Genomic DNA, 16558 nt, shown 5'->3' with positions numbered 1-16558 from the left:
AAGTGGGCGTCTAAGTGGGCATTATTTGTCCCGCTCTGCTGGTCCTGCATTAAGTAATTTCCTGTTCTCGTTCAGATCTGAATTTTCAGAGGCTGGTGCATACTTTCGGAGATCGACGATCGGCTTGGCGGCCGTGCAGGATCATGAGTCGGCTGCCTGCCAATGGGTGTGGGCCGAGACTGACACTTTCATGATCGTAGCTTTGTACATATAGATTCAACCCTTTATTGGTTGAATAATTTAAAACATTGAATTAACAAAAAACAAAAATTACGTTGACTCAGGAGCACGATTCCTTGGCCGTGAGGTATACTTTGTGGCTATGATCGGCTTGATCGCTGAAGCCCAGCCTCAACAAGGGACTATTTGTTTGCTGCATAAATAGTTGGCCCCAGGGGTCAGCTGCACATTCCACGCCGGAACTTGGCTCAAAATGCGGCACGTTTCTTCTTAGCTTCTAGAAAAACTTCAGATTTATTTTGAATGTCTTTAGTCGATGACTTAGTGCCGGGGATTTTTATAATTCGTCGGGGCCTGGGGGGTACCTTGTCCCTTTTTCCACGCCGACCTGGAACCTTCGCGGGTCGCTAGTGGCCCGATCGGCATTTTCGAAATTCTCCATCGTGCTGGTTCAGCTTTCTAAGGTAATCGGGCTGAACGCTGGTCTTGCTTTGTACTTGGAGGCGAGACGCTTAACGTCCATACTGTTGATAGAAATCACTGTCCAGGCTTGTGACCTTCCAGAGCACGCCCGGATTGCCTTTTGTGGCTGACACTTTGTGAATGGACTCATCTAAAGGATCTGACTATAGCTTCCTAGATGTTTTGGTTAACTTCACCACGACCGATTTGTTTTTGGGACGTATAATTCCGACAGTGAGATGAGAAAGTACAATGCTCCCAGTGTCTGAGCGTAAGTGGGGGCTCGTTGACGAGGCAGACGCACCATTTGGGAACCATTTAAACACTTCATTAACTACAAGAGGATGCGATATAATGCGATTTCAATCTATTGACAAGTTGATTGCCATGTTGTAATTAAGTAGGGATGGCTATAAGCGAAGCGAAGCAAACCCGATCTAATGATTGGAGTTTCACATTCCAGTCAACAGCAGGGGTTTCAGATGAGGGGAAAGGGCAATGTGCTGGACTATTGAATGTGATTGGAACGCCATGGGCCAGAGTGCTAAAGTGTCCATGCGCCTTTGCCCGCACTTCTGGCCGTTATCACTCGACGTCAAGGGATCAATGGCCACTCGCTTCGCGCAAAATCTTATGGGATCAACATTTCCTTTCGCCACCCTTCAGCTAGATCCACTCAGGATCTTTACCAATACTAATGAGTAATGCAAGGGCCTAGATTCGTTCATGTCGACATTCCATAATGTCTAGAGATGTTGTCACTTGAAATGGAGCAATTCTGATGGCAGCGGGAAGGCCCGGAGGCACCGATGGGCGATAGGCGCACCGGGTGAGCTGGGTCCAATTAACCCTGACTCAGAGCACCTTGAGATCTGAAGATCTGACGGTCGCTTTGAATGACTTGATTTTAATGACATGATCCGTGGGTGGAAAGGTAGAGGTGCCACAGACAGATTGTGGTGTGTTCATTGACCAACTACACGTCATTGACTGCTGCCCAGGTTCCCGATCCGATCATAGGTACAATGCAGGCATCAGGCCACACCACAAACGGTTGGCTCTAGCTCCGCATTTTCTTTCATAAAAGCAGGGAAAGGTACGGAATGTTTCCTTGATGAATCATTCGAGTTAATCTGCCTTGTCATCGTCCGTGAACCTCTCTGTGCTACCTCACCTCCGCTGCCCTGCAGCTTCACCTTCATCCCCCACACGTCACTCTACATACTTCACTCCTCCACTGTTCTTCGATTTTTGCTTCCATCGGCCATGGCATCTCAGCATGGTGGCGCTGATGCCAAGAGCATCTCTGCATACGGAGAGGCTCGCTCTACCCTGCAGGGAAAGCCTCTAAGCTCCGATGAGGTCCGCAAGATGAACGAGTACTTCCGCGCTAGCATGTACCTTTGTCTTGGTATGCTTTATCTTCGAGATAACCCACTTCTCAAAGAGCCGTTGAAATTGGAACATCTCAAGGCCCGTCTTTTAGGCCACTGGGGATCAGATGCCGGTCAGTCATTTACATGGATTCACATGAACCGCCTCATCAAGAAGTACGACCTGGATGTTCTCTTCATTTCGGGGCCTGGACACGGTGCCCCGGGTATCATCTCCCAGTCTTACCTGGAGGGTGTCTACTCTGAAGTCTACCCCAACAAGAGCGAAAATGAGGAGGGAATGCAGAGATTCTTCAAGCAGTTCTCGTTTCCTGGCGGTATCGGCAGCCACGCAACCCCCGAGACTCCCGGTAGCATCCACGAGGGTGGTGAGCTGGGATACTCAATCTCTCACGCCTTCGGAACCGTTTTTGATAACCCGAATCTCATTACATTGACCATGGTTGGCGATGGAGAGGCTGAGACCGGTCCACTCGCAACTAGCTGGCACAGCACCAAGTTCCTCAATCCATGTGTCGATGGCGCTGTCCTCCCGGTCCTTCACCTGAATGGCTACAAGATCAACAATCCGACCCTTCTTGCTCGAATCAGTCACGATGAACTGACAAATCTATTCGTTGGTTACGGCTGGAAGCCCTACTTCGTGGAAGGTAGCGACTTTGACAGCATGCATCAAGCCATGGCTACTACTCTTGAGAAGTGTGTGCAGGAGATCAGGGAGTATCAAAAGCAAGCGCGCTCATCCAATAAGCCATTCCGCCCACGCTGGCCGATGATCGTTCTTCGAACTCCGAAGGGATGGAGCGCTCCTCGCGAGATTGATGGAAAGTTCCTTGAAGGCTTCTGGCGCGCACATCAGATTCCCATCACTGACGTCCGTACCAACCCAGCGCACTTGAAGGTTCTGGAGAACTGGATGAAAGGTTACAAACCGGAAGAGCTCTTCGACAAGAATGGAAAACTGATTCCGGAGCTCAGAGAACTTGCTCCCACTGGTAACTTCCGCATGAGTGCCAACCCCGTTGGTAACGGCGGTATCCTGCGGAAGCCACTCATTATGAATGACTTTCGGGAATATGGCTTCCAAGATATCGTGCCAGGACAGACAATCAAGGGCGGCATGGCCAACATGGCTGTCTTTCTGCGTGATATTGTCGCCAAGAATATGACCAACTTCCGCCTTTTTGGTCCTGATGAGACCGAGTCCAACAAGCTTTCGGAGGTCTACAAAGCAGGAAAAAAAGTCTGGATGGGCGATTACTTTGAAGAAGATAAGGACGGTGGGAATCTTGCCCCCGATGGACGGGTGATGGAGATTCTCAGCGAGCATACCTGCGAAGGATGGCTCGAGGGGTACATCCTGTCTGGTCGCCATGGACTGCTCAACAGCTACGAGCCCTTCATTCACGTCATTGATTCCATGGTCAATCAGCACTGCAAGTGGATTGAAAAGTGTCTCGAGGTCGAATGGCGTGCCAAGGTCGCCTCTCTCAACATCCTCATCACCGCCACTGTCTGGAGACAAGATCACAACGGATTCACTCACCAGGATCCTGGATTCCTCGACGTGGTCGCCAACAAGAGCCCAGAAGTTGTTCGAATCTACCTTCCCCCTGACGGCAACACACTCCTCTCAGTCATGGACCACTGTCTCCGCAGTGTCAACTACGTGAACGTAGTCGTAGCCGACAAGCAAGAGCACATACAATTCCTCAGCATGGACGAGGCCGTTGAACACTGCACTAAAGGTCTCGGAATCTGGGACTGGGCAAGCAATGATCAAGGCTGCGAGCCCGATGTCGTCATGGCATCCTGCGGCGATGTCTCGACTCACGAAGCCTTGGCAGCCACCGCACTTCTGCGCGAGCACCTTCCCGATCTCAAAGTCCGCTTTGTCAATGTTGTGGATTTGTTCCGGTTGATCTCTAGTGTCCACCACCCGCATGGCATGCCCGACCGGAAGTGGAAGGCCATTTTCACCGACAACAAGCCGATTGTGTTCAACTTCCACTCGTATCCCTGGCTCATCCACCGATTGACCTACAAGAGGCCAGGTCAGCACAACCTGCATGTGCGTGGTTACAAAGAAAAGGGTAACATTGATACGCCATTTGAGCTAGCTCTGCGCAATGGTACCGATCGATACAGTCTTGCCATTGCTGCGATTGACTTGATTCCTTCTTTGGGCAACACGGCTTCGAGTGTTCGGGAGAAGTTGGTCAATTTCCAGCTTGCGGGTAAGAGTGAGGCCTTTAGCAATGGTCTTGATCCCGAGTATATTCGGAACTGGACTTGGCCCTATCCTAAGAAGACTTGAGTGGTCTTTCATGATGTGCCTACTGAGCTTGTGGTGGTTGCTTCGAACACGGGGCTGACATGCGATATGTATCCAATCTTTCACTAAATTGCAGCAACTGAAAGCAATAGCAATAATCTGTGATTCAAATCTAACTTGATAAAGCCATTTCAGAGAGTTGAGTGGTAGCTCGAAGCTTGGGGCCTTCAAACTGATTCCATAGTAGATAGCATTCACTACATTAGGCAGCCCTAATTCAATCGATGATCTCAACCCTTATTCTACCCGAGTAAAATGAAATAACATCAATTGGAACGCGGAGGTTTAGAATAGTGGAATCAAATTACACCTGTATGATTATCTTAGGGTCCTGATAAGACATCGGACATCTCCGCGGGGTCCAAGTGGAGAAGGCCAAACCCGCGATATGACAGCCACGACGTCCGGTACCCTTGTGCAGCTAAAATGCCACCACTGAGACTGAGCGACAGGCTTGAGTCTATCAAGGGCGTCAGACTGGCTGGTTCACCTCACGCTTGCGACGTCAACGTTCATTATTCATCAGATACCTGTCACGGCACCATCGCATCAATCACCCCGCACGATTTTCCCCCAAACAGTGAACCTTCTCAACCTCCTCTACTTTTGCCAGCCCTGACCCATCCACACATTCATCTGGACAAAGCATTTGTCCACAGTGCATCTGAGTATGTCCATCTTCTTCCCTCCACCGGAACCTTCCAGGAAGCGCTATCTTTTACCACCGAGGCCAAGGCAAGCTTCACAAGATCCGATCTCTTGACGAGAGGAGAATGGCTACTTGCAGAGTCTGTTTCGTCGGGTGTGACTGCCATAAGAGCATTTGTCGAGATCGATCACACTGTGCAACTGAAGTGCCTGGACGCAGGAGTAACGCTCAAAGACCAGTGGAGCAATGCTTGCGAAATCCAGATCGTATGCTTTGCCCAAGACCCTATCTTTTCAAGTGATTTTGGAGAAGAGAACATGGTCCTTATCGAGAAAGCCCTCGCCCGATATCCCCAAATCGACGTCATCGGAACAACGCCTTACGTCGAGTCAAGCATCGAGGCTGCCAAGAAGAACATCGATTGGGCAGTTGACCAAGCTTTGCAGCTTGAGAAGCATCTTGATTTCCATCTCGACTACCATCTTGACCCAAATAAGGAAGCCCTGGTTTGGTACCTCTTGGAGACCCTCAAGCAACGAGGCTGGACTACAACCTCAATAACAAAGCGTGTGATGCTAGGGCATTGCACACGGTTGTCCCTTTTCAGCGAAAGAGAATGGGCCCAAATTTCTCGTATCATTCATGAAAATGATCTCCCTGTGAGTTTCGTCGGCTTACCAACCAGCGATCTATACATGGCCGCTCCTCAACAAGAAAATCAAGGGAAGCCCAGAGGCACCCTCGAAGTACCTGAGATAATTCGCAAGTATGAATTGGACGTGGTCATGGGCGTGAACAATGTCGGGAATGCATTTACTCCGTGGGGCTCTGCAGATCCATTGTTCTTGGCTTGCTTAGGAGTCGGCCTATACCAGGCAGGATCACAAACCGATGCGGGGCTTTTATACGAATGCGTGTCAACGCGTGCTCGAGCTTCAATTGGCCTATCATCTCCAAAGAAGAGCCTGGCAATTAATGAAGGCGATTGTGCGGATTTTATAGTATTTCGCGACAGAGACGATACTGGGTGTGGAATATCACGCCCACGCAAAAGCGTGGCAGAGATTGTGTGGGATCCTCCTGGGCGCATCAATAGGGATTTGGTGGTCAACGGTCGATTGAACGTCTCGAGAGGTACCAATTACGACGCAGAGCCCCTATATCAGTATTTGTGAACCCTTACATCATACCATCAATTGAACATCGTCACCGTTCGTGGGGTATTTATAGTAATGATCACGTGATAGCATCCCCAGATCGGAGACCAGATGACGGGTGTCAGTTCTCCGCACCCAAGGGGCTTGATCAGTAGAGTTGATAAATTATAGCAATGCCGTATAGGGGAAATACCCGGGGGCAGCAGTGCAACCCGAGGGTATCGCCGGGCACCAACGGGCGCCTCTCGGTGCCTGACAACGTGGATCGATTATGTCATGGGCGTTCCTGTCGAGTATAGAGTCAAATAGTGGAAAGATCTTGGAACGAGTCGAAGAGAGATCGAAGGTGAGCCAGCAGGGAGTCCAGGTGACACCACGGCCTCAAATACAATTTGGGTATCAGCCCTCTGCGACAGGGCCCCTGTCGCTTTCCTGTACAGAACTCCGCCGCATCCATCCCAGCACCTCCAACTCTCTCCTTTCCCCCTCCTCCCCCCTCATCTCATCCACCTCGACCCCCCCCCATCCTTTCATCCTTGTCGTGTCCGTTGTTTCATTCTTTTGCACATTTGCATTCTATCCCTGCTGGGTTCTAGTCCCGTGGGGCTTTCTCTTAGCCACATCCCCGCCCTGTCTCAAGGCAACCTTGACCGCTCCAACACCATTCGCCGCGGTCGCAATGTCGGCTCCGGCTCCAGCGTCCACCTCGCCGACGGTTGTGCGCAGTCAATCAACATCTTCTCGGCCTCCGCGACCTGCTCAAACCGATCTCCCCCATCGCACACGCAGTGTGGCGGTTCGATCGTCCAACTCGTCCCAGCCCCCTCCACAGAGTCAGTACTCACACACGAAAAACCCCTCTCATGACCGACGTCCGCCTTCCAACTACGCTGCGCTCGACAGTGTAGCCCGTCGGGACTTCGAGGCTTCGAATGCTGCTAGGATGCCGTCGCGTCGTGATCCTTCCTCAGAGCGCTCGCAGGAACGCCCATCAACCGCGACCCGGACCGAATCCACCCGACGACACCAAAGAAATCCCTCAACACAATCTCATCAGCGAGAAAGAAGCGATATGGTGGGAGCAGCCGCGCCAGACCGCGCTGCCGACTCGTCGCAGCATGCGGCCGGGACACATTCGACCCCGACCGCTGCAGCACAGCCCCGGCGCCGTACAACGATCACGACGCCGACAGGCCAATGGGCCCTGGGGAAGACGATTGGTGCTGGTAGCATGGGTAAAGTGAAGCTGGCGAAAAATATTGAAACCGGAGAGCAGGTAAATACCCCCCGAAGTTGGCGGCTTGGTATTTAGCAAGCTTAATTATACATTCCATGTGTCCTAACCCCCGTCGCAGGTCGCTGTCAAGATTGTCCCGAGACTCTCCACCGAGGAGCACCGCAACAGTCGCGAATCTGAGAGGGCGGATCGCTCAAAGGAAATCCGAACAGCTCGAGAAGCAGCTATCGTCAGCCTCACTAGCCATCCTTTTATCTGCGGCATGCGAGATGTGGTCCGAACTACCTACCATTGGTATATGCTCTTTGAATATGTCAACGGGGGTCAAATGCTGGACTATATCATCTCTCACGGCAAATTGAAGGAGAAGCAGGCCCGCAAGTTCGCCCGCCAGATCGCCAGTGCGCTGGACTACTGTCACCGAAACAGCATTGTCCACCGAGACTTGAAGATCGAAAATATCCTGATCAGCAAGACGGGTGATATCAAAATTATCGACTTTGGTCTCAGCAATCTGTTTTCGCCGAGGAGCCTTCTAAAGACGTTCTGTGGCAGTCTGTACTTTGCAGCCCCCGAACTGCTTCAGGCAAGACAGTATACTGGCCCTGAAGTAGATGTTTGGAGTTTTGGCATTGTTCTCTACGTTCTGGTTTGTGGCAAGGTGCCCTTTGACGACCAAAGCATGCCTCAGCTGCATGCCAAGATCAAGAAGGGCGTTGTGGAGTACCCGCCGGGTCTCTCGACTGGTAAGCAGAGTCCTACAATATCTTCCTCTCCTCAATTAGATGCTAACAGAATTAAGAATGTCGCCACATCATCTCGCGCATGCTTGTTACGGACCCCAAGCAGCGTGCCAGCTTGAACGAAATTATGAATCACCCCTGGATGAACAAGGGCTTCAGCGCACCACCAGAAAACTACCTTCCTCACAGAGAGCCTCTGCAGCTCCCATTGGACCAGGAGGTGATTGAAAAAATGACAGGCTTTGATTTCGGCCCCCCTGACTACATCACGGCCCAGTTGACCAAGGTATTGGAATCGGAGGAATATCGACATGCTGTGCGGAACAATCACCGTGAACAGCCGGTTTTCAGCCAAGCGGAGAAGAAGCGCGGCGTGTTCGACTTCTACAAGCGCCGCAACTCTGCTGCTAGTCGCGATACACTATCTGCACCGTCAATGGAAGCAATTCAGCTGGGCAATGACCCCTTGAACGCATATAGCCCTCTGGTCTCCGTTTACCACCTTGTCAAAGAGAAGATCGACCGAGAGCGCGTCGAGGCACGACCTGGTGCCCTCGGCATTCGTCCCACTACCGCCGATGTTCAAGTTTCCGAATTGACCGCTCCGACCGCCCCTGAGGCTGCTCACACCAATCAGTATCAGCTTCCGGGAGATAAGGACACTGGTCGGCGGTCTCGTCCGCGGGCCCGGACACATGGTGAAGACGAAGTCACTGAGGGTATGAAGAACCTTCATACCTCGTCGCCTTCTGCGCACGCAATGCCAATTTCGTCTCAACTTGAGACTCCTGCAAAGAAAGAGAGTGCTGCTGCCGGTCTTCTGAGACGCTTCAGCACTCGCAGAACTAAGGATCGCAGTCGTGAACACGAACGAGAGCGCACCAGTACCCCCAACACTCCAACTTTGAACGTTCAACCCCCTGCCGACTCGGCTTCTCCCATTCACCGTGGTTTCAGTGTGCGACGAACCCGACGGGCCGAGCCGTCCCCAGGTTCTATTCCTACTGGGGGAAGCCAGCCCCAGCAAGACTTCCTTGCTGCTCCTGGTTCCACCGACCAGACTTCCTCTTCGAACAAGTTCTTGGGCCGATCCACCAGCGTCAACTCCGCTGACTACCGACCCCGGAGAGCGGCTCGGAGGAGCGATGCTGATGCGCTGGATGCGGAGCGTCAACCCCCCTCAACCAGCGGTTCTGACCAGGTTGCTCCCAAGGAGGCTGGTACAAGGATTGGTGGCCACACACACACGGCCCGAACCATGTCGCTGGGTCATGCCCGCCGAGAAAGCATTCAAGCCCGTCGTCAGCGACGGGAGGCGGCTCGGGAAGCAAATGTTCCAGAAGAGACGGATGCAGATATCTCTGGCGCAGGAACCGCACTGGAGAGTGCGAACGAAGGTGAAGATCTGTCCAAGCCAGTTTTCCTCAAGGGTCTCTTCAGTGTTTCCACAACCAGCAGCAAGCCTTTGCCAGTCATTCGGTCGGACATTATCCGCGTACTCAGACAGCTAGCGGTTGACTATGTCGAGATCAAGGGCGGTTTCAGCTGCCGCCACGCCCCAAGCATCGACCTGGAGAAGGTGGTCGATATGAGCCCACCCAGTCCGGATCGGCAGGGCCAGGTTTCTCACCGCCGGAGAATCAGCTTTGGCGGTCTTCTCGGACAGGATGACAGCCGGGATGATAGCCGTTCGACTCAGAACAGGTCGCAACGCCGCACCCAGGCCGCGCCAGACCACAGCTTCACCACGAATTCGGATGGTTCTGAGGAATATGTTGCCCGCGACCAAAACCAGGGCGCTTTTGGCGAGCGAGTGGTTGGGGAGACCACCACTCGCGTCCAAAGTGACACCGGAGAGAATCTGGTTCTGCGATTTGAGATTCTCATTGTGAAGGTCCCTCTCTTTTCGTTGCATGGCATCCAGTTCAAGAAGGTCTCAGGTGGCATGTGGCAGTATCGAGAGATGGCGAAGAAGATCCTCGATGCCCTACGCCTATGAGTCGACCTTCCTACCTGGCCCTCGAAGTCAATGAACATGGACTCCCAAAAAACATAGAAGTTCCCGAAGGGCACTCACTCTATTCGGGCTTTTCGTGCCTGTGTCTGCATTTTATCTGTCTTTAGGTACATTTTTCAACGACGTATCTGCACGAGCATTCATCTGTCGCTTCAGCTCATCCTTGCATGCTATGGACTTCCTACCTTTTCATTAGTCCCTTTGCAATTCAGCATTAGCCCTATCGTTTCAGTCTGCATCCATCTCTGTTCGCACCCGCTCATCTACCCCAGCACGCATCGTTGGCTTAGACGAGCCCTCGATCTTCATGGTGTATATTTTGATGAAGACTCGTGTCATGGTTTCCTTTGTTTGGTTTTTCCTGCGTCCTCGATTTATTTATTGTGAGGACGAGAAATGGCGTTGTATAGTTTGTGGAATATTTGTTCATGAGTGTTCCGTCTATGCAATAATGTGATGCTGTTAATGCGGGAGGTTTTCATCGTTCCATTGTAAATCCGTTCGTAGCCCTGGTGTAAGTAACGGACCCGGGGCATTGTCAATCTGGTGATGCTCTTTTTGGCCGAATGGTAATACGGTAATTCTGGTGCGTCCGAGCACCCTTACCTTATACCTAGCCCCTTGGATGGATGCCTGCACTCGAAGATGGTGTGCAAATGGGCAGAATATTTATGTTGGTAAGCGCAGCAGAAATGATCAGTGCGACCGCCCGAGAGTTGGAAAAATGGGTGTCCTTTAAGTTTTCCATCAAATAAGTCACGAACAAGGCTATCGTAGCTTGAACCCATAAATTCATGGACCCTGATTTGAGGCCGTTGACTCCGATACCGGACCACGGCTCTAGCTTCGCTAGCTTCGGTAATCATTCAGACATCCGTTTGATGTCATCGTCAAAATAACAACGTGATCCATCCCATAAGAATGCTTTTAACTTTAGCAAATTATGCGTCGAAATTAGTAAATATGGTTGGTGTGGTCCAAACCGCGGCGTGAGAGACGCTACTCAAGTGCATATATGGTGTGGCAGGCGGAAGTAGGCTTCCACTTGGCCACTCTCGGGATCGCGGGCATGATCACCTGGGCGTGCCTACATAGGTGATGTTTCGCTCGCTGGTCATAGCTCGAACGCGTCCATGCTGATATCATTGATGCGTGGATTTCAAGTATAAAGAAATTAAAAGATTGTAAGAAATTTCAAAATTTAGATTTCTGAGGGTTTCCCAACTATGGACTCTGCGGTGCCGATATTGAAATGAGTACAGGCACCACTCTGGGCCGCGCCGCCTACCCCTCCGGTACCTCTCGGGGGCGCAATGGCCTAACCAGTGTGTGCATCCGCCCCCAACTCTACCCGTCGCCCAAAGCTATAGGATGTTGAGGCCCACGGAGCGACGCAAACGCAGCACACGGGCTAGTTAGGAAATAAATATATGGAACTGTAGCTAGGAAGATATAGAGCCTTCTAAGATATACAAGCTGAAATTAGAGCTTATTGTTGGAGAGAAACTATGCGTTGAAAGAAGCCAGCTCACTCTAGACTCACTTCCGGCTTAGCCACTCCCGAGCCCGCCAAATTCGAGCTTACTCGAACGCAATGTGACACCCAATCCCACCTTGCTCGGAGTCAAGTAAGTACAACCAAATGGTGAAACAAGATCGTCCGATATCTATATTATAAACATCGGCCATACGCTTTCAGCCATATGATACGCATTCACGTGACACTCATACATCCCTAGCCGAGCGTTCAAACAGCTCTAGCGCCCCCATTTTACAAGTTGGGCTAACGCCACTTAATATAGTCTTAAATAGACCGTCTTTTGGGCCTACTGGGATATTTAAATCAATCAAATAGGGTAAGAGCATAAATCACTTAGTCAGCGCTCTAGAGGGACATTATTGGATAAGAACTAAGCGAGCACGGCTTACTCAGCAGACAGCCCATGGACACCTAAATTGGCCTGATTTTGCCTGATTCATCATATACCTCTAGACCAACTTTCAAGACTCCTAGGAACTCCCCACGCCCTTGGAATTGTTCCGGAAGTTATGTCAGCCTAATGAGAAAATTCCATACTCTTAGGTGATGTACTTTGTTCGTTCCTGAATCGCCAAATGGGGGTCCTAGGCGCCCCAATGGTGTTCAGGAGCATAGGCAACAAGAAGCTCCCAGTAGACCCGCTCCTGATAGACAGACAAACGCCTTCAGTTGCCCCGGTTCTGGCAACCCCTTTTTCGTCCAATTAAGTGTCCTCAATCAGAGTACCCGAACTGCAGCCCCATGTCAACCTAGTGAAAGTTCACTGAAAGATAATGTGTTTTTAACGCCAAAGTATTCTTCTACCTCTTGATGCTCTTTTTGAACCATCTCAGATCCATATACTCGACTTCCTGAATATCTACAGCTATAATGAGCTTTCCTATATAGGATATGCCAGATGACTAAGCAAAGGGGCCAACCATAGAACGCTAGTGTTTGTGCCTCTCTACATCGCCGATTGTCTTCACTCAATGAGCTCGTGGCCGTCGGATTCTCTTCCTGAGGTGATTATTCTTCCTGCTCCTCCTTTTCCACCTCACGATAGCTTCCTCAATCTGATCGCGGCGACTTGAAGCTATCCCCGTCGGGTTTCTGGCGCGGTCCTGGGTTCATTCATCTTTAATCCATGACTTTTGTCTTGCAACCTAGCCGTCCGGGTCCTCCGACCCGCCTCTCTCTTTCTTTCTTTCTTATCGGCACCCCGTCCACAACTTGCCTTCTTCCCCGTGGCCCTGCGAGCATCCCGAACCCCCGGATGAGAGTCTAGACTCTAGACGCCTCGTCCGTCATGACCATGGCCGCTCGTTTCGGTCTAGATGGGGCCCACGAGCACCGTCCGGCGCCGGTCTTCTATGACCTTACCGGCAACTCGGACTCAGAGACAGAGACTCTGGTAAGCTTTTCCTGGCCCGCTGCTTCCCCCTTCGACACGCGATCGCCAGTATCCCATCCCCATTCTCCGTGAGGCTAGGGCTACTTCCCAATTGTCCACATTCTTCAATTTTGCCTTCCACTTGTTGTCTTTCCGCTTTTCCGCTTTTCCGCTTTTCGATCTTCGATTTTCGATTTTCGATTTTCTTGATCCCAATCATTCCATTTGCGCGTCCCTTCCCCTTCTTATGCATCTATCACGCGTCCCCACAACGCGAGTTAGCCGGGGTGCAGACGACCAGTGACGGACACGTTTTTTTCGTGTCAAATATGGGAATATTCGCTAATCTGGGATCATGGCTACAGCCAAAATTCTCACCTATCAAAGAGGATGCCTCACTAGTGGCGACTTTACCACGTCGCTCATCTTCAACACTCCGACTACCGCAAAAGCGGATGATCGATGATATTTCTTCCAAGGACATTTCGCCTTCTCCTCAATCAACCCAACATCAATTGCCCGATCATCAAAACAATCAGTCTCTTCCGACACTCCAGCCACCGAGCAGGTTCAAGACTCCCAGCCCCGCCCCGCGGGCCAACGTTGAAGTGGTCATCCCGTCGCCGTCTCCGCGACAGCAGAAGCTAATTAAGACGCTGAAACCGGCCGAGTCTCCTCACGATGGCTTCTGGGATCGCCGGTTCCCGACCGACGCCGAAGAGCGTGAAAAGGCAGCCTTGCGGGCGTACCCTCAAGCGCGCAGGGTAGATCGAAGCATCATCTCATTTGCTCTAGCGCCTAGGCATATGCCCCATACTTCTATCACCCCTGCGCAGGCGTTGCGCTATGAACTTAACCAAAAGCTGAAGCGCATCAGTGGACCACAAGTATCGTTTGATATGGACGACGAGAAAGTTGCGATGCTATCCGCCAACTTCGGTTTTTTGAATGAGTACAAATTGCAAGACGGCATTACTCGTGCGGACCCGGCATTCAACGCAGGATGCACCTGTAATGGTCCTTGCGATCCCGAGTCGTGCGACTGCGTCGAAATGGAAGAGGAAGAGGACAAGCCGATCTTGACATATAGACGTGTCCATGACAAAGTCGTTCTTGGGTCGGAATTCCTCAAGAGGAAACGCCACCCTCGGATCTTAGAGTGCAACGAAGCCTGTGGATGCCAGGGCAAATGCTGGAACACTGTCGTCCAGCGAGGGCGAAAAATCAGACTTCAAATCTTTGACACCGGGGGTCGTGGACTCGGTATGCGTCAATAACCGAACTCTCTCTCACTTTCACGGACTAATTGTTTTATTTAGGTCTTCGATCTCCAGACCCGATTGTCGCCGGTCAATTCATTGATATCTACCTCGGAGAGGTAATCAGTAAGAAAGAAGCCGACGCCCGCGAGAACACGGATGAAAAAAATCAATCGTACCTATTTACTCTCGACCACAACCGAAACGACGGCGCTGTGATCGCAGAGTACGGCGAAGACTATGATGACTTCTACGTGGTGGATGGTCAAAAATTCGGCTCTCCCACAAGGTTTATGAACCATTCTTGCAACCCTAATTGCATAATCGCCCCCGTCTACACCACGAATCACGCCGATCACCTCGTCTATTACCTCGCTTTCTTCGCTCTCCGCAACATTCAGCCGAAGACCGAGCTAACATTTGACTACAACCCAAATTGGGACGGTAAGAACAAGATCGATCCCAACGCTGTCCAATGTCTTTGCGGGGAGCACAACTGCCGCGGCCAGCTATGGCCTAATGCACGCAAAAAGGGCCTAAAGATCTAAAGGCCCAGGCCTCTCATACCGCCCCTCATCCCGAATTCTTTTTTTTTTTTTTCACACCTTGCATGACGGCAGCGCCGGAACTTCCGTCCTAAGCATTCCTAGCAATTTCTCGAAACACGGCTGCGTTTCGATACAACGAGCTCAACGAATATGTATTTGTTTCATGTCCTCATGAAGGGGCGTCCTACATGTACAATACGATACCCTACGATTATCATTTACTCAGGTAGATGAAATACCAAAAGAAATAATAACAGAACATTCAAATCATCCCAATAGAGCGTGCATGCTCGTATACATATACTGTATAGAGAAATATTAAAAAAAATAAAATAAAAAAATGAAAAAAGCCCATATACCGCCGAAGGACTCGATCTCTGTACAAGCTGGTAAACAACGCAATATTTCCATATAAACGCCCGACTATACAAATCCCAGTCGTTTACAAATTGGCAACCGAATTCAGACACCAAACCCCCCAATCAAACCCAGAGTACTCCAAAATGCACCCCCTAACAAAGGAAAATATGAAAACGAAAGTAGACGGCAGAGCAGAGGCAGACTCATGCCCGCCCCTCCATGACCTCAAAAATCCCACCCATCACAAACCGCGGCTGCTGCACAGGCATACTCCGACTATCGCGACTCTCAGCGCCAATACTGCGCGGACGCTGCGTCGGACCTAGCGCTTGGAAAGTGGGTACATCACCCTTCATATCAACGGGGCGGGGTTCCATGAGATCCAGACCCGCACGCTCGATCGCATCTCCGTCACAGCGGGACCGCTCCTCGTTCAGCGCCATGTCGACTGCGGAAGGGCGGCGGCGTAGGACCATGAGTGATGACCGGCCGCGTAGCACGGCACAGGGCAGGATGCTGTGGCCGCATTGGGTGGAACCTGCGAGGTGTGTTTCGTCGGTTTCGGATTTATGGGAGTGCGGGTAGAAGGAGAGATTGAAGAGGTGGTAGGGGGATCGTTTGGAGGATGTTGGCGAGGAGGGTGGTGAGGTTGTTCGGGAGCTTGGACTTGAGGTGTCACTTGGTAGATTGCTGGCTCGAGAGGGAGAGAAGTGAGAGGGGAGTTGGTGATACATTGTTTTGGTGTGATCTGGTGGTTTGGTGGGATTGTTTGGAATGTTGGTAGGATTCAGTGAGGATACTCCATAATCTTGAAAGAGTGTGTAGGGCCGAAATGAAAAACGACGCGAATTGGCTAGAAAGAAGTACTTAAAGAATAATTAAGGCCACTGCAAGGACCGAGGCTGCAGGGAGGGTTGTCTCACTCGTCACGCATGCGGATAATACGATTGTTCCTGGATTACCGCATCCGGAAACCCCCAAACTCGGGCAAGCCACGGCTCACATGTTTCGTATTTTGTCCGGGAACATAAACTTGATCTGCGCCCCGAGATAATGAGATCAACGTAGATAACGAGGTTGCTACGAGATACCTACGTGCCAGCCTCCGACTGCGGTAGTTCTTCAATAGTTCGGACCCACTTGATTCAGCCTCCAGGTGGAGTTGTAAAACGTTTCTATCGATAGTCCATGTATACGCCACATTCTATTGACGGATTGATAAAACAAAAAAAAAAATCACACTGAAATGGCAGAATCCCACGCCGCTGCTATGCAAAATGTTCCCCGGTCAAGGGGTAGTGTACA

General features: G+C 51.1%; 5 protein-coding genes across 5 annotated transcripts; 4 read left to right on the top strand and 1 right to left on the bottom strand.

Moving 5' to 3' along the window:
* Nucleotides 1–1908: 1908 nt before the first annotated feature.
* Nucleotides 1909–4353, top strand: N7443_000998 (phosphoketolase family protein; the record flags this gene model as incomplete). Its single annotated transcript, XM_056881054.1, has 1 exon — nt 1909–4353. One exon carries the CDS (start codon nt 1909–1911, stop codon nt 4351–4353), a length of 2445 nt encoding a protein of 814 aa, XP_056746292.1.
* Nucleotides 4354–4797: 444 nt separating this feature from the next.
* On the top strand, nt 4798–6195 carry N7443_000997 (putative zinc metallopeptidase; the record flags this gene model as incomplete). Its single annotated transcript, XM_056881053.1, has 1 exon — nt 4798–6195. The coding sequence occupies one exon, from the start codon at nt 4798–4800 to the stop codon at nt 6193–6195; it is 1398 nt and encodes a 465-aa protein (XP_056746291.1).
* Nucleotides 6196–6856: 661 nt separating this feature from the next.
* Nucleotides 6857–10156, top strand: kin1 (putative serine/threonine protein kinase Kin1; the record flags this gene model as incomplete). Its single annotated transcript, XM_056881052.1, has 3 exons — nt 6857–7453; nt 7533–8160; nt 8217–10156. 3 exons carry the CDS (start codon nt 6857–6859, stop codon nt 10154–10156), a joined length of 3165 nt encoding a protein of 1054 aa, XP_056746290.1.
* A 2846-nt stretch (nt 10157–13002) lies between these two features.
* clrD (uncharacterized protein) lies at nt 13003–14893 on the top strand (the record flags this gene model as incomplete). The annotated part of the gene is made up of 3 exons (XM_056881051.1): nt 13003–13107; nt 13452–14349; nt 14406–14893. The coding sequence occupies 3 exons, from the start codon at nt 13003–13005 to the stop codon at nt 14891–14893; spliced, it is 1491 nt and encodes a 496-aa protein (XP_056746289.1).
* A 563-nt stretch (nt 14894–15456) lies between these two features.
* Nucleotides 15457–15987, bottom strand: N7443_000994 (uncharacterized protein; the record flags this gene model as incomplete). The annotated part of the gene is made up of 1 exon (XM_056881050.1): nt 15457–15987. The coding sequence occupies one exon, from the start codon at nt 15985–15987 to the stop codon at nt 15457–15459; it is 531 nt and encodes a 176-aa protein (XP_056746288.1).
* Nucleotides 15988–16558: the final 571 nt, after the last annotated feature.

The sequence above is a fragment of the Penicillium atrosanguineum genome (assembly GCF_028827265.1).
Source record: "Penicillium atrosanguineum strain IBT 20685 chromosome Unknown utg000001l_segment0_segment0, whole genome shotgun sequence".
Lineage (NCBI taxonomy): Eukaryota > Fungi > Ascomycota > Eurotiomycetes > Eurotiales > Aspergillaceae > Penicillium > Penicillium atrosanguineum.
This window is presented reverse-complemented; position numbering and strand designations above follow the sequence as displayed.